Genomic DNA, 24,403 nt, shown 5'->3' with positions numbered 1-24,403 from the left:
CTGACAGAATAAGAGCATGCTACTCCCATGGATTAAAGAAAAGGTTATGTTTGAAATTATGTGCAGATTCCCTGAGTTTGACAGAAAGATTACCAAGTTCAACAAGATAAACCTGAAGAAGGTCAGAGGTTACATCATCTGAAACATTGTGCAAATAAACACTAAAGGTGAAAACAGTAGTCCGAATAATCTAAATAATTTCTAATTTCTGTATTTCATTATTACTTCTGCCAAGGCAGCTGTTATATTTTCGGTTTGCATTTGCCATTATGTTTATTCGTGTACAGCTTAGCATTGTCATCACTCGACCAATGATTACCATAAAATATTGGTCATGATCTAACTTACAACTGATTTAATTTTGGCATATCCAGGTCAAAGGTTAAGATAAAAGAAGAAAAAAAAAAAAATTAAAATGCAATTGTAAGGCTTTGGTAAACAAAGATTTAGAGAAAGGGAGAGAGAAAGACATATAGAAAGAGCGATATATAGAGAGAAAGAGTCAGAGAGGTGGAGAAAAGGAAAGAGAAGGGGTGGAAGAAAAAAAGAGAAAGAGGAAAAGAGAGAAAACAAGAGGAAAACGAGAAAAGGCTAAATGAGAGAGAGAGAGAGAGAGAGAGAGAGAGAGAGAGAGAGAGAGAGAGAGGGAGGGGTATATTTGCAAAAGTCACAATGCGTTGTATGTTATAAGCATCCAGCAGCAAATTGATCTTAAGATGGCCACAATTTGATAAACGCTGGTCAAAAGCAGCTGTTTCCGTGCAAAATGATTCATTGATTGTTGTCCACGCGAATGTCAAGATTGTAATCGATGGCAGCATAGGAGAGCGGAGGTAAACATCGGTGGTTACCATCCATCAGATGACAAGAAGAATTCAAAGAACAGTTGCAGTCAAATACAGATGGCGACCGACGACCACAACTCATTCACTTGAACAGCGGAAATGTCTGGAAATCATAGGATTGTAGGAGTTCTTTCTTGAAACATTTGCAGCTCTCGGGTTTTAATTAACATCTTTCCGACAATCTCGTAACTTTCCCTTATTTTGTCCATTAGTCCTCACATTCCATGAGCAATCTTTCTGACTAAGGGGAAAATTGTTGTTCCCTAGGTTGGAATCTAGCCATAAGTATATATATATATATATATATATATATATATATATATATATATATATATATATATATACTCTTGATTTGTTTTTACATAAGCAGTAGTATGTTGCTACACAGTCATGAGCATGTTTTCCTCAGCTAGTTACCAGTAACTAGAGACCTCTTCAGGCGATACGGAAGTAGAAACCTTCATCCTGTAGGGTTATCAAACTATGCTAATCTTAAATAAAAAACAAACATTGCGACCAAGGGTTTCAAAATAAAATTGCCAATTTATTATTTGCAATTTTATTTTTTCTTCTTCCTATTATTATTGCTTAATCTAAACGTAAAATTAATACTAGTTGCCACATTAATATTTCTAACATCAGGTTTTATGACATGCTTATATTTAAACTTCTTAACTTATTTGAATTTCACCAGCATCACCATTTGAATTAAAATTTACAGATGTTGTAAAAATTAACCAATATCTGCCCCATCCCCGATAAAATTTTTTATTTCTTCTTCTTATTATTTTAATCTAAAATTTTAGAAAGTAGTGTTAATACTATAAACTTACAGTGTTTTATATTCTTTTTTAAGATTCACAACATTACTTGAATATTACCATTTTAATTAAAACCAAAAACACTAAAATTCCAGCATTAATCTTATCTAACTTCCAATATAATTCATTTTCTTTATTTATTAAAGTTTTCTATTATTGGCAGCAAGTCATTATTCAAGCACGTCTGATTGAACACGATAGAGTTATTCTTTTTTCCAATTTTTCTAAATATCTTTTCGATAAGCTGAGCGGTGTTTTTTTTTTATTTCAGCTAGCATGTTGAATAAAACGGCACCCAAAATTTGTTGTTCAGCCATATTCTACTCAAGCGCTTTCTATCGGTGCATCCGATTATCATCGGAAGCGATTGTTGTTGTTATCATTTTTTTCTTCTTTTCCTTTGAGGCCTGATTATGAATATTATATATTACAAGAAATAATTTGCCCGGTGAACTAATTCGCAATAAATAAGTCAATAAATAAATAAAAAATAATGATAACATCATTCATCAAATTCCGTCTGTTTTTGTTTACACTATCATGTCAGCTGATATTTGGGCTTGATAATCTTAAACAGTCTTTCTTCAAAATGAATTTTTATAGGGGAATATTTTATGTTACACTGACAGGTGTAAAATAAAATATTCCCCAGTAAAAATTATTTTTTTTTTTATCAAGAGAAAGATTATTTTTAAGATTTAATTTTTTCAATATTCGATATTTATCAGATGAATTGCTGTAAAAAAAAAATATCTAAGAACACTGTCAGACATATAAATTACCTTTGTTTGAAATTTGCAAACGATAGGCTCAGACGTTTTGGAACCTATGAGGAACTCACACACACAATGTGACTCTTATATCTATATATATATATAAAAGACAAAATGTGTGTGCACATTTTTTGTATTTCCAAGAAAGGCTTTTTTCGCCAGGGTTCTACAAGAGGTTTCTATGTCTTAGAACTGTTTATATATACCCCCTAGATCATAATATGTACGATTTGCAAAGGGACGTCACATCTAGATTTATTTTGATCAACTTTTACAAAATTTGCACTATTGCGCTGTGTCTCGTGTTTGTTCAGCTTTTTAGTATAAAGTGAAACTTAATTGAAACAATGCGTCTTCCATGGCTTTCACACCGGAGACGTCCAGGAAGGCAATAAGTTTTGATCAATGCAGGGAGGAAACCCCTTATATCAGACAATTGCTATTCTTTGGAACACTCCCCTTTTTATCGGGAGCTGGTGCCCTCCCTCAACATTTTGGGGAAACAAACAGCCAAAGTTGGGGAAAGAAAACAAAAAAAAACTACCTCGCAGCAAAAGTTAACTGCGGGATATGTTTGACCTCATTAAATTGTCAATTAAGTTTCAATTGTTAAATTAAAAAACTTTTCTATTGCTCTGCCGTCATGGGCGAACGGATAACATGTCAGGAGTTTTTTCCTCCTTCGAGTTCGATCCTACCTACCTACCTACCAAAACTTTTTTTTTTTTTTTTTACCACACGAGCACCCCCACGTTTTTGTCTCCCCCCCGATTGTTTAAAGAAGTTTTTTATATAATAATATTTAAACAGGGTTATTACTTGGCCCATTTTGTTTTGATCTACCCCCCCCCCTTCAACACACAAACATCTCCAAACACCCAGCCAACCCCGCTAGTCTATATATATATAAAAGCGAAAATGTGTGTGTGTTTGTGTGCATTTTTTGTGTATGTCCGCCAAAGGCTTTTTTTGGGGTGGTTCTCGCTCATTCTTATAACTTTTTATATGCTACCGAGATGATAATATCTAAGATTTAAGAAATGACACAACGTGTATCTTTAATTTGGGCAACTTTTACGCGCGATTTTCACCATATTTATTCGCCCACACATGTGTCATTGGCTTTTTGGTATAAAAAAGCGAATCTGAAAAAAAAAAAAAATACCTCAGCGGCACTCGTGCTTTGATCAATGTCGGTGAAAACCGTTATATCAGACAATTGCTATTTTGGGTTCCCCCCTCAACAAGTTGGGGAGACAAAAAATAAAACCAAAACAAAACTATCTCACAGAAATAGTTAACTGCGGAATAGCACAATGTTTGACCTCAATTTAAACTCATTCGCTTTTTAATTGCTCAATTTAATATCTTACATTGCTTCCGTTGCCGTAGCGCAGACGTATGTTGTCAGGCTATTATTGGCCTCAAGGCTCTGAGTTCGAGCCTACTCGTCATCAGCCCCCCCCTTTTTTTTTACACCTACAAAAGATTATTTTTTCCAGTTTTAAAATGGCTGTTTTTTTGTTTTATTTTTTAAAGAAGTTTAACATCGTTTTTTATATTTAAACAGGGTTAAGTTTCCTTCTTGTTCTGCTTTACCCCCCCTCCCCAACACATGGAACGTGACAAAGTTGATATCGTTTTAAAGTTCGATGTCTCGAACACCAAATATCAAAAAGTTGGCCAAAAACATTAAATCCTTCACCCTCAACTGGGCCGTTTTTTACAAGGAAGGGTCGGTTTTTGCGTTGAGATTTTCGCAATTCATCGTCTCCACTGGATTGACTACCCTTGATTTTATGAGGAAGCATCAGCGAAAACTTTTTTTCACCTTTTCCTCCTTCATGCGTTAAGGGTCCGAGCCTGCCTGCCTACTGCCACTTAAAAAAAAATTATTTTTTTAACACCTTTCTCCACTCTGGCTGCCTACTGTTGTCTTAATTTCCCACCTCTCCCCCCCCCCCCGGGAACCCTCGCTACTACCACTTCTTATTTTTTAACATCTCTCTCTCTCTCTACCCAGGCTGCTTACTGTTGTTCTGGTTTTGACCCCCTTCCCCCGGGTTCCTTACTACACCACTTCTCCACACTTGGCCAATGCTGGGTACCCCCCCCCGCTAGTATATATATATATATATATATATATATATATATATATTACACATAAACAGAGTCGTTTCCTACAGCAATGGCATTAATATAACTAAGGCAGATGACATTATCTATTGCGCTAATAAGAGAAAGAAATTGTTTTGGGAGAGGAATAATGAAGAAAGCAAATACCATTTCCTCTTCAAAGGGAAATTGATTGAAGAACATTTTCACTTCTTTTTAGTTTCATTTCTATTATGGTTTTATGTTCTTGATTAGGAGGGCAGGGAGGTGTGCATATTTTTGAACATGCAAAGTAACCCATTACTCTATCGCTTTCCCATATTGTAACTATATGTGTTACTAGCAGAGAGACCCGACGTTACCCGAGATGGAATGATGATTAACGAATGTTTTACACTCTCATATTTTTATCCTCACCGAAATCGGTGAAATTGCCATTTTTCAATCAAACCGAGTAATTGCCTGTTTTAGTTGGGGACCCATCACGATGCACAGGCAGGCAGCTTCACATGTCTCTCTCCAGTGATTTAGTTCACAATACATTGTAGTCTACATTGCACTGTAGAGAACCTACTGCTGATTTTATAAAATTACTTTATATATATATATAAGCTTGAATTAAAGTTTAAAATGCAAAAGTCAAGTGTCATGCTTCAATTGTGTTCTAAAAAGAAACATTCATTTTGAACACGTCTGTCATATCAAAGAACCAAATGTTGACTTTATATACCTGACATTACTGCTTGTGCGGTGATAATGGCTTAAATCTAAGTTTAAAATGAAAAGGTCAAGTATCATGGTTCAATTGTGCTTTAAACAGAAACATTCATTTCGAATGCGTCCCTGTCATATCAAAGAACCTACTGTTGAGTTTATATGTCAGGCTTTTACGCTTGTGTGGTAATAAAACTTCTCAAATGCAATTGTAATATCAGTCTATATACGGTGTTCCTTCTTTCTTTGAATTATTTTGGTTATTGATACTTATCGAAGACATTCTGATATAAAACCTATTTAAGAACACTGCCAGGCTCATAACGTACCTTTGTGTAGAATTTCATAAAAATCGTCTCAGCCATTTTCAAGTTCATACTGAACGAATTCACATACACACAAAGTTCCTTTTATACAATTGTATATATATATATATATATATATATATATATATATATATATATACACACTAGCATTTCAGCCCAGCGTTGCTCGGGTGTTTGGAGGTGTATGTTGAGTAAAAAAAATAGATGGGTCGTAGATTTGCATTCACTAGCAAAAGATCTAGTTAATTTGCATATTCTTGTAAACATTCATTTCAATTAATTCCCTATTAGTTTTTTCGGTTTTCTTATGGACTGATCATCTTTAGTTAACTATAATTTAGTTAGTTTAGTTAACTTTAGTTTAGTGTAATTATATTCATGCAGATATTCAACATACTTGCGTAATATTTGCGTAAAAATCTTATAGTAAACACAAATCTCTTTCTATATATATTCATGTATGTGTATATATTTTTGTTTAAAATATTTTGCCTACCAAATTCCTATCACTGTTTGGTCTACAGACATGAAACTTAATATATAGGGTATTCGAACCCATGCGAAACTTTATACTTGGGGTTTAGCCAAGAAAAATTTGTGCAAAAGTGTGAAAATTAAAAAAAAAAATGAAATTTGCCGGGTGAAGGTCAAATGAAGGCATTATGAACATACATGCATGACGTAATAGCTATTGGTTCAGGTTTTAATTTTTAGCTTTGTCTTCATAGCTCAGGCATTAACGTCAAAGGAAAAAGTAAATTGTAAGTTAAACGTTTTGGTTTCAATTCTCGATGGTGGCACAGAAGTCATTTAAAAATTTTTTTTAAAATAATGACTTTGTATTGGGTCCAATATAATATAATAAATGCAAAATATGCATTAATCAAAATATCATATTTAAGCATATTTTACAACCGCGGCCTGTTAATCACATTTCTATAGATTAGTTCTATTTACAATTTTTCTAATTTCAAGTTACAATCACGGAAGGTTTTATTTTATACTAGCGATGGGTACCCGGCGTTGCTCGGGTGTTTGTAGGTGTGTGTGAAAAAAAAACAAAGCCTTGACGACGCGCAGTTGGAAAATAGTATAGTGTGAAAAAAAAACAGGTGCGCGTTTTTGATTGACGTGACGGCGATAGATATTCAGCAGTCAGAATTTTGTGCAGGACAGTTTTTAATGAGGTCAATAAATCGGTTTGTTTGTTTTTAAAAACCCGCTCCCCCCGTCTGATATGACGAAGTCGACATTGACCAAACGTTCACTGACTCTGGGCCTGTGATTAGAGTCGAGTTTCGCTTTTTTTATACAAAAGAAAACCGAATGTAACGCGTGCCGATGCGGGAAATGTGAAATAATTAACGTTTGACAGTCAATAAAATTAAAGACAGGCGAGCTCCGTGGTTAAGTGTGAGATATTACAATTCATGGATGATATAAAAAGTTTTAAGAAGTTGTGAAGCGAGCGAGCGCTTCTCTAAAAGAAGCCTTTTGTGGACATCGAGGAAAAGCGTACATACATACATACATGCATTTTCACTTTTATATATATAGATTAGACCACGTATGGTATATTAGGTAAGTATTATTTCTATCACTTACTGTTAAGAACAGTCCTGCCCCAAGTAAAACTGGAGGTTGTGAGAGTGGATATTAATTGAGAGTGAAAATGACTGCAATCTCCCCTGCAAATGATTGTAGGGAGAAGAAATGCATCCAGAAAAAAAATCCAAGATATTTTAAAAGGGAACGAAATAAACAGATAATTTCTAGAAACACACACAAGGAATTGACTGGCTTAGAGAATTGATTAGCATATGAAAGTTTTGGTCAGTGAAATAGTGGGGGGGATTACTTTATTTTAAAGAAAGAAAAGAAGATTTGGGCGACTCGGTGTTGTTTGGAGGAATTAAAAACAAGAACATAGAAAAGGTCTAAAAGTGTGTGCAAAATCTTTATATTAAAACTTCTATCTCTCTACCACTCCCGACCTGTCTCTTTATCTTTCTTTTTTCCTTCACCGTTCCCTCATCTCCTATCCCCCAAGAAGGAAGGAAGGAGAATAGAAAAAAAATTAAAACAAAGTAAGAAAAGAGGAAGAAATGCTGAAAAGGTTTCAGTTATAATAAACTAGTTGCATTTACTCGGCGTTGCCCAGAATGCAAAAGTTATTTTAGTTTTTAATTTTATTTGTTTGTATATGAAGTAAACAACTTCTATATAGTTTTCAATCTAAAATATGACTTATCTCCCTTTGCTGATTTTTTTATTATATATTTATATATACACACACATGCTAACATATGTCGAGTTGATTGAATTCTAATAACGTATGTTAAATATGTACCAAATAATTGCTTTCTTATTCAAAACTTCTAGAGCTTTTATATAAGTTATAGAGGACGTATGTTAAAATATAATCAAACAGATGTGTATTAACATTGCAGCAGTGATAAATATCCCCCCCCCCAAAAAAAAAAATTTTTTTTCACATTATATGAACCCCTCCCCTCCAAAATGACTGCCGTGTTGACACCTTAAACTCATTTCAAATACGTTAACCCACACCAATCATTTTTTTAATTCGACTGATTTTGTCCATGGCCCATATCTATGCTTCTTTTTTTCTTTCTTTCCTTCTCCTTATTTCTATCTCTCGTTTCTTTATATAAATATTTTTATATGATTATATTTTTCTATCTTTCTATATTTCTTTCGTTTTCTCAATATCCACAAGTGTCCCCAAAAGCATATCCCTTTTCCTTCTCATTGCTGACTTTTACCATCTGAAGAAACAGACAGGAAACTCCTCTGTCTGCTGAAACAGTTGTAATGGTCTAAGTTAATATTTTGAGGGCGTAAAATAAAAAAAAAAAACAACATATTCAGCTCTACTAACGTATTGAGCAGTTTTTATCCTCTTTTTTTTACCACATATACCTCTCAGTATATATATATATATATATATATATATATATATATATATATACTAGCAAATGTACCCGTCGTTGACTGGGTTAAAAAAAAGCTTACAGAAAATGGACTCTGATTTATGAAAGTATGATAGGTTATGAAAAGGAAGGGTTGTAAATTTGGGTTGAATTTGGGGGTATCAAAACCAAAGCAAAATATGATGAAAGTAAAAATAAAATAGATAAACCCCATAATTTATTATACCATACCTGTTCACACGGAAACACTTATCACAATATTCTGTGGATCTATATTAAAAAACCTTGTTAAACTTTGTGACATATTTCCATTCTATGGAGGTCAGGTGCGAACGAACACCCCATAATTTTATCATACCATATTTCTTCAAACTGAAACATAATTATCACAGTATACTTACGCAAATAGATATGAAAAGTCTTTATTAAACTGTGTGCCTATTTCCATTCTATGGAGGCCAGGCGCGAACGCAGACCCCACAATTTTATTATACCATCCCTATTTAAGTTAAAACATACTTATCAAAGTATTCTTATGTACATCTATATCAAAAACACTTGTAAACGTTTTTTTTTATCTTAAAATTTTTTATTTTCATACTTTGTGGACCAGGCGCGAATGCAGACCCCACAATTTTAATTAACCATCGTTCTGCCAGATCAAACATACCCATTCCTATGTCTCGATACATCTTCTATCATTATATGTAATAAGTTTTTTAAAATAGTCAACTATGTAGGAGCCTATTCAGCTTTATATTATAGATATATGGCATTCAGCTTTATATTATAGATATATGGCATAATCATGTTGGATACATCGGTTCTTGTTAGATCACCAAAGCTAAGCATCGTACGTACGTGGTGCATGTGACAGGAAAAAGCAAAATCTCCTTGAAAATAATAATAAAAAAAAAAAGACAAACAAAAAAATACCCAAAGTCTCTTTTGACCCAGATATACATGCAACTGGTTGTGAATTTAATATTCCTTAGAAATATTTGCCTTCTGAAGAAGCCGGCTCAACCTGTCCAGGATGAATACCACACCAGGTATCAGAAAGTACGTTATTTTATTGTTAATGTTTACAACGGTACGACAGTAACAAAAGAGAATTGTCTTGTCAGAAGCAAAGTTTTACTTTTACGTTACCTTTAGTGGGTACGAAAATCCAACAAGATAACTTTATATGTTAGATAGAAATGGTTTATAAAATAAAGACTAAAAACTACACGAGGTAGGTGAGAAAGAAAGGTTTTAATTAGAAATAAACTTACGTGTTTAGAGAATTCACTAATGCACATTGCTTGTATGAGATCAGGAAACTTTGGTTTTCAAGATTTGTAATGGTCACCTGCAAAAGAAAAGAAAAAATGAATATGAAGTGAAAGTAGAGTGGGAATAGGAGAGGGAAATGGTGAGGAGATGGGAAAAACTGAAAAGAGGAGAGGGAAAGGAAGAGACTGGAAAGAGGGGAAGGAAGAGACTGGAAAGAGGGAAAGGAAGAGACTGGAAAGAGGGAAAGGAAGAGACTGGAAAGAGGGAAAGGAAGAGACTAGAAAGAGGGAAAGGAAGAGACTGGAAAGAGGGAAAGGAAGAGACTGGAAAGATGGAAAGGAAGAGACTGGAAAGAGAGAAAGAACAGACTGGAAAGAGGAAAAGAACAGACTGGAAAGAGGAAAAGGAAGAGACTGGAAAGAGGAAAAGGAAGAGACTGGAAAGAGAGGAAGGAAGAGACTGGAAAGAGAGGAACGAAGAGACTGGAAAGAGAGGAACGAAGAGACTGGAAAGAGAGAAACGAAGAGACTAGAAAGAAGAGAGGGAAGAAACTGGAAAGAGGGAATAGAGGAGAGGAAGGAAGAAGAGGAGAGGACTACAAATGGGAAGAAGAAAAGATGGCGAGTGAGGAGAGTAGGAAGATGAAAGAAACTAAAAATCTATTCAAAACTGAAACACGATTATTGCTTAAAAAGATGCAGAAGCAGGCATACATTTTGAAAAATAAATAGTGAAGATTTGAAAATGTTACTTATACTTAACCAATTATCCTACATAGTTGAGTAATTCTACTATGGTTTTATAATAATAAAATTGCTAATCTTGTTCTATCATAGTAAGGTTTCCACTGATACTCTGTATAAAAACAAACGAACCACACACCCACTCACCAAGAAGAAAAAAAAAAAAAAAAAAAAACACCATAAAATCCGTTAAACGCCTGAAATCCAAGTATGCATTTGAAACATGTACACGCTTGAAATTAACACACACATTTCCAACAGAATTGATAAAACCAAAAAATAAACGAAAACTAGCTAAAAGCTTACTGCCTGAGGTTTCCTGACCAGGGAATACCTACCGAAGGCAATTTTTAATAAACCAAAGTACTCCTTCTTTATGGGCTATGGCTTGCTTTTCCCCCCTTCCAATCTTGTGCCACATCTTCATGTGATTAAAAGTACATACTAGCAATAAGCGCAGTTTATTTTTTGATGATGAAGGGGACAAGTTCCCTACTAATAAAATAATATAATCGATTTTAAGTGTCCAACCAAATACTGGACAAAGACTGACCAACAATCGAGTGATTTACAGATTTTTGTATTTTATTGTTTTTACTTTGATTTTACTGGTAGATCGCTCTTATGCGTGCGCATGCGTAAACACTTTTTCTTAATTAGAAAAATGTTTTGTAATGAGAAGAAAAAAAAACAAGAAACGGAAAGAGAAAAGGAAAAGACTAGAAAAAAAAGAAAGAATAATAAAGAAAAAGAAAATTAAATCAGAAAAAAAAAAAATAGAAAGAAAATGTAATGTATAAAGATCACGGTCAGAAAAGAAAGCATTAATAATGGTCTTATGTCGCTTTTGTCAAATTTTATTCATTTTATTATCATTAAATATTATTAAATGCGAAATCGTTTCCCTTTAAAATCAAGTTAGTATTAGGCATGTAAAATCAAGAAAATCACGCTTTGATTTCAGATAAATACACCATCAGGTATAAATTGGTCCACATTTTATTTTGCTTCAACTAATTCACATAATATCGACACATTTCAAGCGTGATTTTTTTTTTCAATTTTAAATTAAATTCTGTATGGTTTTATATTTGTTTTGTTATATATTGCTAAATGAGGAATCATTTCCATTTAAAAGCCATATAGTATTATGCACGTAAAATTGAGAAAAGCATGCTTCATTTTTAGGTCATTGATGTCATGTTTGACATTAGGTAAAATTTGGTCACCATTTTGTTTGCTTCAGTTTATTCACATAATGTTGATACATTTCAAGCATACTTTTCTCAATTTTACATGTATAATAATAAATGAATTTTAAATGGAAATGATTTCTTATTATTCAAGAATAACAACAGTATAAAGCGATTTTTAATGTATGTAGAGAATTTTTCCCCGCATTCTTCTGACCGCAACTTTTAAACTACCGAAAAGAAAAGAAAAGAGAAAGAAAGAAAGAAAAGGAGAAATAAACAAAAGAAAGAAATAAAACGGAAACAGAAAGGAAAGGGAACAAAAATAATGAAAAAATAAAATGCAAAGAGAAAGAAAAAAAAGAAAATGTAAAGAGAAAGAAACGTAAAGAAAAAGAAAAGAAAAAGGAAATGTAAAGAGAAAGAAAAAAGAAAGAAAATAAAAGGATAAAGGAAAGACAAAGATCGCTGGGAAAACGGTGGGACCTTCTACCGCTCCAGAAGATATCTCACTGCTGATACAATTCTCTATCTATATAAAAGCCAAGTACGTTCAAGGATGGAGTACTGCTGTCACATATCGGCAGGAGCTGCTAAAAACAGCCTATCCTGCCTTGACAGAGTACAAAATAGACTTTGTGGCTTAGTGGGGGATGCTCTTTTCTCTTCTCTGCAACCTCTCTCCCACAGAAGAGACGTTGCGAGCCTGTCTTGGTTTTATCGTTATTTCCATGGCAAGTGCTCGTCTGAGCTCCAATATCTGGTCCCCCTTCCCCAATCTTTTACGATAAACATCCGTCTAGCTGAAACAACTGTCATTAATTTTCTCCACTCTTTATCTGTGCCTAAATCAAAACGTAGATTCCATGAACAAAGATTCTTTCTTAGAAGTGCACGCCTGTAGAACTCTTCCGTTTGCCTGTTTCCCATCTGACTACAACTTAGATGTCTTCAAGTCTCACATAAACAAATTCCTGATGAACTGCCCCCTTAAGTAAGACACTTTATCAAATCCCCAATACTAACGATACTATCCCATTGATTACTGTACACGCAATAACCCTTATCCCCGAGTGGCTTCTGGGCCTTGATAAGTGGTGACCTCCATGTAAAAAAAAAGAAAAGAAAATGTAAAGAGAGAGAGAGAGAGAGAGAGAGAGAGAGAGAGAGAGAGAGGAAGTAAACAAAAGGTATAAAAAGCGTAAAGAAAAAGAAAGAACGAAAAGAAAAAGTAAAGAAAGAGTAAAAGAAATAAAAGTTTAGTTAAAAGCCGCAAGAGCCACCTGTGGCCACCCACTTTTCAAACGAGTGGGGGTGATGGGGTTGACATGAACCTTTATAAACGAGCAGAATCCAATAATATACAAAAGTTTGAGGATAGAATTATTGTGGAATTGTAGTAACATGTTTATGCGTGTTCATTAAGAACATTTAAAAAAACAAAAACAAAACAAATAAACAAAAAAAAAAACGTTTTTTTTTTTTTTTGCCTCTCACGAACTGTATCTACCTGGCATTGCCCAGGAGTCCTTTTGTTTCCATTTTCTTTCACTCATTGATTTTCCCAAATTTAGTGTAAGAAAATTATATGAACAAAATGTCACTAAATACAAAGGTTTTGCAATAAAACCATAGAAAGTCTTATGAAATGTTGAAATTTAAATCCCATAAATACGTTCAAGTTGTTTTCTTTTAATGAGGAAATAGATTTTGCATGAACTAATCAGAATTATGTATTTAAATTTTATCATTTGAAAAAAGTTAATCTTCAAATACAGAATTTTTTTATTGTTTGAAAACAAAGAATATAATTGAATATATATATATATATATATATATATATATATATATATATATATATATATATATATATATATATACGGTATATTTTTTTTTATTTATACAAACATTATTGGCTACATATGTGCATACATATTTTAATTGCAATCTCATTCAAAATTCAGCCTCCTCAAACCTCCAGATCGACTAGAATTCGAGGCCTGAGGAGGCTGGATTTCAAACGAAATCTGAACTGAAACATATATGCACATATGTAGCATAGCGTTTGTATAAATATAGAAATGTATACTATAATAAAGCTTTACCTGGTTTAAGCACTATTTTATACACACTGGAATTTCATTTGATTAACACCCATGAAACAATACAAATAAGGCACTTTATCTATGTGTATGTGTGAGTTCGTTCCTCATGGTCTTCAAAACAGCCGAGCAGATTTTTTTTTTTTCAATTTTACACATATCTACTTTATATGTCTGGGAGTGTTCCTAAATAGGTTTAGAATTGAAAATTAATAATCGAAATAATTCGATAAAAAAAAACAAAAAGTCCAATTTTAGCTTAAGTTAACACTCATATGCAGTATAACATCACAAGTGCATTTGAGAAGTTTTATCACTGCACAAGCAGAAGGGCCTGGCATATAAAATCAACAGTACGTTCTTGATAAAAACCAGGGCACGTACGAAATGAATGTTTCTGTATAGAGTACAACGATCATGTTACTTGACTTTTGCATTTTAAACTTTAATTTAAGACATTATATAAAAAGTTTATAAAATCAACAGTAGGTTCTCTACAGTGCAATGTACATTACAATGTACTGTGGAGAGGCATTTAAAGCTGCACGGTGGTGGGACCCCAACTAGAGCAGACAATCAATCGATTTGATTGAAAAATTGGCGATTTTACTAATTTTGATAACTATAAATATTGGAAGTGTGGAAAATTCCTTGATCCTCATTCAATCCAGGACAACGTGGAGTATTCTTGCTAGTATATATATATATATATATATATATATATATATATATATATATATATATATATATATATATAGAGAGAGAGAGAGAGAGAGAGAGAGAGAGAGACAGAGACAGAAAATTGCAAAGATAAATATCTTTAAAATCGGAACCTGTGACGATAATTAAAAGTTCAATATACTAAATAGAACAATTGAAGAAAAAGGAAGAATAGATGACGAAAATAAAAATTGAATAAATTACAATATTCATTGATCCATCAAATTCAAATAAATGAAAAATTTTTACTCCATGGATTTTCAAGTATATGCTCTTTTCATCAGAGGATAGACATTAGTAAAAAAAAAAAAAAACAAACAAACAAAAAACTAGTTAGCATAAATTTTAAAATATATATTAAAAAAAATATATATAAGCTTTTTTTGCGAAAAATAATAGTTATTTATAAAAACAGAATAATAAATTAAAATCAATCAACTCATTAGCCAGTAAATCAATTAATTCCTAAAGCAGTAATCCATGAAATTAAAAGAAAAATTTGTAATTCAAGCATAAACAATCCAAGTGTTAACGGCAGTATAAAAAAAACTTTGTTAAAACTTGAAATAATTAATGAAGCTGTATTCAATAATATTCACAATGATAGCATTGTTGTAAACTCCAAAAAAATCAGAAAACTTGACTCCAAATTGTACTTCACAAGCTGCATATCAACACTGTAATCCAATGAGCGACTGCGAAATAATGAAATCGAAAAAGCCAGCTCAAACCCAAACCAAAACGAAATGCCACATGTATTACGAAAATATTCAGCGTATGTTTTTTTTTTTTTTTTTGCAGTGAATCAATTCATAAACAAATAAGATAAAGTTACGAACCATTTTTTTTTGGTGTGCGTTTGTCTTATTACCGGTCTACAAGGCTACAATACTGGCGACGAGGAATTCAAAGCTTAAACCGTTACAACAATAACAATACTAATAAATTTGGTTTATATAAATAAAATATAAATATTGATATAGGGTTACCGTTAGTGTGAGAAATGGACCCAACTTTTGCATTTATTCATTTAAGATATTCAAGAAAATGAAAAATGAAAAGAAAAGATCTTTTCTTAAAAAAAAAAAAAAAAAAATGATTAAAAAAAAAAAGATAGAGTGTGTGGAGGTTAAATTTGTTCCATACAGAAAATATTTTTAAGAAAAGAAAAATTTTTTTAAATCTGCTTTGTCGAACTCATTCCACTTTCGAGTGACGAGTCAATCTGATTATCACAAATTGTTCAGGGAAAACATTCTTAAAGTGCGAGCTCTCAAAATAGAGTCCTGTCATTGATATCACATCTCATTCCGTGCACATAACTTTCATTCCCAAGAGTTCATCTATTTTCGATGTTATTGAAGAAATCAAAGCTTTTACATCCACAGTTTCCACACAACTCTGCTGCAGACACGCGATCATAAAATCAAAATATCAAGTAATCGACGTACTCTGACCCGTTGGGCCACAAACACTACCATTGTTTCTACTTGAATTGCAGTTTGCAAACTTTACTTCTATATTATCATTAGGGCTAGGACAACAGCATATTCTTTTCATTGTTTTGACTCTCGAGTGTGTATCTGTTGACATCTTATATGCTTTTATATAGAGTGATGTGGTTCTTGGTTGATTAACTGTGTCTAAGCATGTCGGATATATACTAGAGAGTCAAAACAATGAAAAGAATATGCTGTTGTCCTCGCCCTAATTATCATCATAATTCAGTTTAATGTTCATTTATCATGCTGGCATGTGTTGAACTGCTTTTAAAAATTGACTTCCAAAATAACATGTCTCGTCAAATTTTTAATCACCTTTCTCTCAAGCCCATCCTTTTAGCTTATTTCTATTTTCCTTGTCCTTTTCTTGCCAATTGACCCTGTCACCTCAACTCTTCTAAACCTACTTACCAAAGAACTCATCGGTTCTTTTAACCCGACCATGCACCAATGAAGTGCCCTTATCTGCATAACCCTCCCTCCATACCGTTCAAATTTAATCCCCTCTAAGGTCATCGTTATTATTATTATTATCATTGACTCACTTGGAGTTTTCATGTAAGATATTATCAGTGGGTTTTCACTTGCAGTAGCCAGGTGTTCCCTTGAGTCTGAGTGACAACAACCTTCCACCTCTCTATGTATACTTGTAAATAGCGGTGCTATTTAACAAAATATTTCCAAAAGAGAAGAGAAAACTCGACTAAGACATTGGGTCATAACGACAACTACTATTCTACTTTGGTTTTATTTGAAAGTTCATAAACTATGACGACATATCTCTTAAGACATTCTTCTTGCATACCTAAAAATAAGTTTATTATTATTACTAGTAGTAGTAATAGTACTAGTAGTAGTATAGTAGTAGTAGTAGTATATAGAAGTAAAGGAACTTATTTTGCCATCTAATTTACTATAAGGGTTTGTGGTGTATAGAGACACATATGTAAAAACTCTTTCATTAAATTACAGACATTAAGAAATATTAGAATGGTTGAATGAGTAAGAGGGACGAAATAAATCCATGAGAGAGAGAGAGAGAGAGAGAGAGAGAGAGAGAGAGAGAGAGAGATAGAGAGAGAGATAGATAGAGAGATAGATAGAGATGTGAGTTATTCAATTAATTATAAATAACGGCTAATTAGAACAAATGAAAACATGTTTGTCAAACATAACTCAATCCCAGAATTAAAGTATATTTTAGTATATATTTTCTGCTATTAAAGTATATGTATATACTAGCTGTATAAATCTGACGTTGCCAGGTGGAAACATATTGGTAGGTAAAGGCTTAAGTCACATAATATTTAAGATACACCGAATATCCTAAGTTCTTACGATTTTCCTGAAAGTGGGGCATGTTAGATTTATAGAAGCATAAAACATCCATTTTCGTCTATGAAAAATAAACAGGAAATAACTCTCATAGGTTAAAGGGGCGATAACTCACACCTTAAATAAACTTTTTTAAAGGCAACTGATGTTCATTAATAATAATTAAAAATAAATTAAATCAATTTTAAATAACGTTTTTAAATAGAACAATGAAGACACTATTAATACAACAATCAATTAATAACATGGATTTAATTATTAAAATAAATTTTCTTTAATGTTATATGCACATGAGGTTACTTCTTGAATGTTGATTTCCTTTGAATAAATAGTATTTATAGAAATCATGCTGGAACGAAAGTGTGTAAAGTCTGTTGCAAAGGTCGCTGGGAAAATCATAGGATCCTTCTACTGCTCCAGAAGATATCTCACTACTGATACAATTCTCTATCTGTATAAAAGCCAAGTACGTTCAAGGATGGAGTACTGCTGCCACATCTAGGCAGAAGCTGCTAAAAACAGCCTATCCTGCCTTGATAGAGTACAAAATAGACTTCGTGGCTTAGTGGGGGATGCTCTTTTCTCTTTCCTGCAACATCTCTCCCACAGAAAAGACGTTGCTAGTCTGTCTTTGTTTTATCATTATTTCCATGTCAAGTGCCCGTCTGAGCTCCAATCTCTGGTCCCCCTTCGCCAATTTTTCATGATAAACACATGTCTAGCTGCAACAACTGTCAGTAATTTTCCCCACTCTTTATCTGTGCCTAAATCAAAACGTAGATTCCATGAGCAAAGCTTTTTTCACTTGTAAAACTCTCTTCTGTTTGCCTGTTTCCCACCTGAATACAACTTGGATGTCTTCAAGTCCAACATAAACAAATTCATGATGAACCGTCCCCTTAAGTAAGACACTTTATCAAATCTCCAATACTAATGATTACTACGATACTATCCCATTGATTACTGTACACGCAATAACCCTTATCCCTGAGTGGCTTCTGTGCCTTGATAAATGGTGACCTTCATGTAAAAAAAGAAAAGAAAAAGAAAACGTCCGTTTTCAGTATGAAAATTAATTTGTAAAACAGTGTACCTTTTCTACATGTTGAACAAACAAACAAACAAACAAACAGGAATACGACTTTATTATAATAGATATATAGATTTATTATGACAACAAACATTAACTCACATTTAGTATAATAATAACTTGCATGTTTATCCTATTTCTTTTATTCAAATTAATCTCCAGTTCTTTTTTATGACGGGGACATGTTTTCTTTTGATTGTAGAGCACAAAAGGACCGTGATGCTTGACATTTTGCATTTAAACTCTAATCCAAGTCAGGAAATTATAATCAACAGTTTAAAGGTTTCAAACTTACTTTCGAATTTTAAAAATAACAATTAGTTGCAAGTGAGTGTGGGGGGGGGGGGAATGAGACAAGAAGTCATTCTTTGATTAAATAAGTCATTTAACTTCCATAGACATATCATGCATCCTTTGAAGTATGAGTTTTCGCAGCAAAATTAACATTTCAGTTTCCAGATAGAACTGCCATGAGAAAGAAAAGGAAGGAAAGGCAAGATGAAGAGAGGAAGAAAAGAGAAAAAAACAAGGGAGAGAAAAAATCTAACCAAAGAGTGATGAAAAAATAATGAGGTAAGGCTCTAGCGATTTAGCAGAAACCAACTTTTTCTTATATATAAGCAGCTGAATTCAGGCATTTTGCAGTGTAGACAACAAAACGAAAAGTGACAAAAAAAAAAAAAAATAAATAAATAAATAAAATAAAAAATAACAATCTTGCCTTTGGTAACATTTATGTTATATATTTGTTTTTGACCACTTTTAATTTTGTTGTCTATACTGCAATTAGGCTAGGGATTCCTCGGCCTCCAAAATCAACAGAGATTAGACCATTTCTATAATGAACCGGCCCCTGTTGATTTTGAGTGGAAGTCCACCCTTCCAGGTCTTGTCTTCTCTCTTTAAGAAGGGGTTAGTTTATTGCTAATCATCTGAGGTGCCCTTATCCGAAATGCCGACAGGGCTACCCAGGCATGTTTTGCAGGTCAGAGGGTCTCTCCTCTGGGGAACTAACTTCTCAATCCCACTTTCCGACCCTGGTGTCTAAGTTCTTGGTAGTAGGAGAGAACTAAAACTCTATTAAAAAGTCTAGAACTTTCATCATTGCAAATATGCCTATCCGATGTTGCCCAGGATTTATTTATTTTATTTTTTTTTTGCTGTGATTTTTTGTTTACCTTATTAACACCTGGACCATTTTTTTTTTTTTAATTAATTTCTTGTAAACACATTTTTTTAAATACATTTTTTTTTAAATGTATGAAGCAAAATGTTATTAAAATAAAACCATATTGAATTATAATATTATCTCATTAAATCAATTTCAATTTGATTAAAATGTCTGCTTTTAACATTCAATTCCAGAATATTTATCTCTCCTTCCTCTCCTCTTCCTATTAATTAAAAAAAAAAATCATTATTTAATAGGCTTTTATTTAAATTTAACATATTAGTAACATTCAATTCCAGAAAGACTTGACGTTGCTCAGGATTAAATGAGAATCACTATTATGTACTTGTCCACTATGCTCATAAAACCATATTACTTTCTTCGTTTGTACTGACTCCCTCCTCAATTTATGCCCCCTTAACATAAGTAGGAGAAGCTAAAATATTGGAAAACTCCATAAATTAGAGTCTTGTCCATACTGTTTAGATTTCATAAAAACTAGTGGGGGTGCCCGGCATTGCCCGAGTGTTTAACTGGTGTAGTAAGCAGGGTTGCAGAGTCAGAATCGGAGGTTTTAGTTGAAGTCGGATTTCTAAAAGTACTAGGAGTCAAAGTCGGAATTTTTTTTATTCGACTCCGACTCCTTAAGTCCAAAAAAAAAAAAATTTTTTAAAATGGTTTTCCTGTTTGGTTTTACCAGTTGCACAATTTAGTAGTTTTTGTAATGTCTTGTTCTTATTTTTTGAGATTTTTATCATATTTTGTACTGTCCTGCAATGCTTCTACTTCATCAAATATTTCGGTTTATCGGATCACTGCAAATCTTGTCTGGACAGCTTTTTTCGCTTTGGTTGTAATGTCACACATGATCAATGAAAATTCTGTCTTTGAGTAAGATCACTGTGGATAACAATCAGATTGTAATCCGAAAGTTATCCAGTTCCTGAATGGAATTTGGCAATTTGATTAGTCCAGGATCGATCCGGAATTACAATCTTATCCAAAAAAAATGGGTATAAATCAATTTGTGTTGCCACCATGTGACAACATTGTATATGACTAACTAATCTAAACAAAACTAACTGATTATGGCTGAAACAGTGTATCCCAGTGATTTTTCTTTTCCTTCATTTTCGGTAGTTTATCACATTTTTCGTTAATAGAAATATGCTAGATTATGATAAAGCTACTTCAGAATATGAAAATCATACATTTATCAAATTTAGTGGTTTGAAATAACGAAATTGAAAACAGGGGTTACTAATGAATATAATAAACCTACAAATGAACCAATGAAAAATAGGAATCAGAGTAAAGAAATTTACGAAGCATTTTAATCTAATTAAAAACTCATTATGTTATAAAGACAATTGCAAATTAGACCTAAGTGTATCAGATATTTATGCATTAACCCATAACCATAATAGTAAAAAAAAAAATCTTGGCCAAATCTTGTACATTGTGTAATGTGACTTTGGTAAAGACAAATAGTGATATACTGGTTAGGGTAGGTCGATGTTGGAATAGTAACATGGCTAGGGTGGAGAGTTGCAAATTACCAGAAAAAAGTGACCACATAATATATTTTTCCCTTTAATATTGTCAATATTTGAGGAAATGACTTTAAATTGTGAAATAATTTATGATACTGCTAAGATAATGGTATTATCGAACAATGTCAGCCTGTAAAATTAGACAAGGTATGACTGCCAGCAGATACATCTTTTCATAGAATAGACGGACTTTGGTATTTTGGCCATTTGCATCTCACAATGCCAAATATCAAAGCCAAATAGGTCCTAGCTAAAATCTGTCTCCATAAAATAGGTCCCAAAGATAAGGTAAAGGTTAGGAAAAATACTAGTCTAGCTAGAGTAATAGCGTAATGATGGCATAAACATATATAAGATAATTAGTACTTGTTTTATGCTCTATATAACTTGCAAATTAAAGTAAGGTAGATAGCCATGCACTCAAGTAGTGATCCGGACCTAGGCGAAAGGGATATTATGAAACAGATGCCAATTTAGCGGTTTTCTGCTAGATCTGGAAATTTCGTTTGCAATCTAGCAAGGAAAATTTTGATCTAGTGGCTAGGGGTTTTTTTCTAGAAAATCTGGAGATATTTGGCATCCACACACCCACAATTTTAAATGACAAAATAAAGAAAAGCGCTTGAAAACACTTTAAAACATAAACTAGTAGGTAGAAAAGTAGCATTTATTGCCTTTGGTAACAATAATTTATTGACTATTTGTTTTATTTTTCACCATTTTGTTTTCGCCTAAACTTTCTTAAAACTCGCTATAAAATCGCTTTTTCCAAGTACATGGGGGGGGGGGCGTTCAGCCTCTGTAGTTTAAAATACGATCCAAGCATCCCCTTTAATTTAGAAGTATTTATTCACTTGGTTAAAGTGTAAAAAAGTTAACAGTTGAAAATTGTAAAAAGCAAAAATAACAGCAAAAAAAAAAAAAAAAAAAACAAACAAACAAAAAACTCGTACCAAACACAGTAGCATTTAATTATCTACCAACCTGTATACTTTTAACATGCTAAAACAATCGCTTAACGGGCTTAATTCCTCAAAGGTTGTAAACAAATGACTTATTCTACCACTAAGTTCGAGTTGCACTCCCAAATGTAAAGTTAGTGATAATCATAGATTTTTTAATACAATTTTTCAAGAATGAAGTCCCCAATGGTTAAACACTAAGCAATCAGCTAATTGTTGTAAAGACAACTAAAAGAAATGAAAAAAAAAAAAAAAAAAAAAAAATTAAACACAGTTTCAGCACGTATAAAAGATACTTGAATTTTACTGCATTTGGTATCAGGTATTTGTTGATTTTTCTTATTGTTTACAATTTTTCGACTGTTAATTATTCTACACTTTAACAAATGACTGTTGTTCTTACTTACTGCCCCCCCCCACCCAAAGCCAACATTCATAATTTTACTTATTTTTATTAATTTTTCAACGTTTACTATTCCATTTAATTGTCAGCGTGAACCACCTTTTTTAAAATGCAGCATATGTTAACACTACAGCAAAGTTTATTGCGTTTATTTTTTAGCAAACATTAACAGAAAGTTTTCCACCTGTGAAAAAAAAATATTTCCTACGATGGCAAAGGTCGGTTTTTAATGTAGTGAAAATCCTGGAGTATATGTAGATCCAATGAATAGAGTGTTGTTATCTGACACTCAGAAAGATAAAGCGAAATCGGCACTTTGTGATCTTGCTGTGAGGATTTTGGGCTTAAATTCAAAAGCATCTACTAAAGATCCAGGCACTATTTCAACCACAGACTCAGAGGGAACCTGCGATGAAGAGGATTTTGAAAAGCTTTCGGATCAAGAAGATCATAAAGGTCAAAGCGGCGTAAGCTACAGGAAACAGCTAAAACGCTATCTTCAGTGAATAAAGCCTTAGCAAGTTTCAAGCTAGACTTTCATGCTGCATTACAGCAAGTAGAACAACTAGATAGAATGTCTAAGTTAAATGTTCATGAAGCTATAAAGCAGTATCCTGCGATAGTGAAAGAATCTGCAATGTTGGCAGCAGCACTTCCTCCAACACAAGTGAGTGTTGAACGTTTGTTTTCAGCGCTAAGGCTAATCAGGACAGACCAAAGGGCTGCAATGAAAGAGAAGCTCACTGAAGCCATCTTGTTTTTGAGAGTAAATTATTAAATTCTTATTTGCAACTTTCGATTTTATAATTATAAATAAAGCCTATTTTTTATGTTTACAAACAAGACATTTTTATAGATTGATTTTTTTCCTAATATTGTGATAGAAGATTTATGAGAATGCAGAAATGCAATAACAGATGAGTTTTTCGGGAGAGGAGAGGGTGCAAAGGAAAAAGAAAATATATAGCTTGAAGTGCAACTCTGCTATGACAGATTTGAATATGCTGATATAGGCTGGTAAATGATCATGAGCATAAATAATACCATTGTGTATTTTACATATATATATATATATGTATATGTGTGTATATATATATATATATGTATATGTGTGTATATATATATATATATATATATATATATATATATATATCTATAAAAGTGAACGTGTCTGTCTGTGTACATTTCCCTACGCAATAACTCTGTCAATTTTTAGTCTATAGACTCGAAATTTGAAATACCGGGTACTGAGATTTGGGAAAATCGATGTGACGGGTGTCAGCCAGAAATTTGGCTGTTAAGGGGTCAAATTTCAACGATTTGACCTTTAAGAACTCTACCAAACTCCTCCGACAATTTTGGGTCTAGACACTTGAAATTTTAGATATAGGTTCCTTGAACCTGGATCTAACTTAATAAAGTGATTTGAGCCCGAAACTATAAATTTTAAGGGGTCATAATAGGGGTCAAAGTTTTAAAAAATTAACCATTTTTTTTGTTTTTTTGCTTTTTTTGCACAGCATACACCTCCAAACACCCGAGCAACGCCGGGCACCCCTGCTAGTATATGATATTTCAATAATAAGCAATCCATGCTACTATAGCCCTTTATGGCTTTTTCTTGGTAGAGTTTTCAAAGGTCAAATCATTGAATGCCAAATTTCTGGCCGAAAACCGATTAAAAAGATTTTCCAAAATCTCAAGTCTGTAGACCGAAAAATGACAGAGTACTTTGGTAGGAAAATGTATACACACGGACACACACACACACACACACACTTTCATAGATATATAGATATAAGA

At 32.9% G+C, this 24,403-nt stretch overlaps 1 protein-coding gene across 2 annotated transcripts in view; it reads right to left on the bottom strand.

The window, feature by feature from the left end:
* LOC145297712 (wings apart-like protein homolog) overlaps nucleotides 1–24,403 on the bottom strand; it is a 427,159-nt gene that overhangs the window by 87,822 nt on the left and 314,934 nt on the right. For both annotated transcript variants that reach the window (XM_080143917.1, XM_080143918.1), the window contains one exon: nucleotides 9,826–9,902. In XM_080143917.1, coding sequence (XP_080000043.1) covers nucleotides 9,826–9,902 — 77 coding nt within the window. The remainder of the gene's footprint in view (nucleotides 1–9,825; nucleotides 9,903–24,403) is intronic.

The sequence above is a fragment of the Euprymna scolopes genome, chromosome 18, assembly GCF_053919585.1.
Source record: "Euprymna scolopes isolate OS-2025 chromosome 18, ASM5391958v1, whole genome shotgun sequence".
NCBI lineage: Eukaryota > Metazoa > Mollusca > Cephalopoda > Sepiida > Sepiolidae > Euprymna > Euprymna scolopes.
The sequence above is the reverse complement of the archived record's forward strand: the minus strand, read 5'-3'. Positions and strand labels throughout refer to the sequence as shown.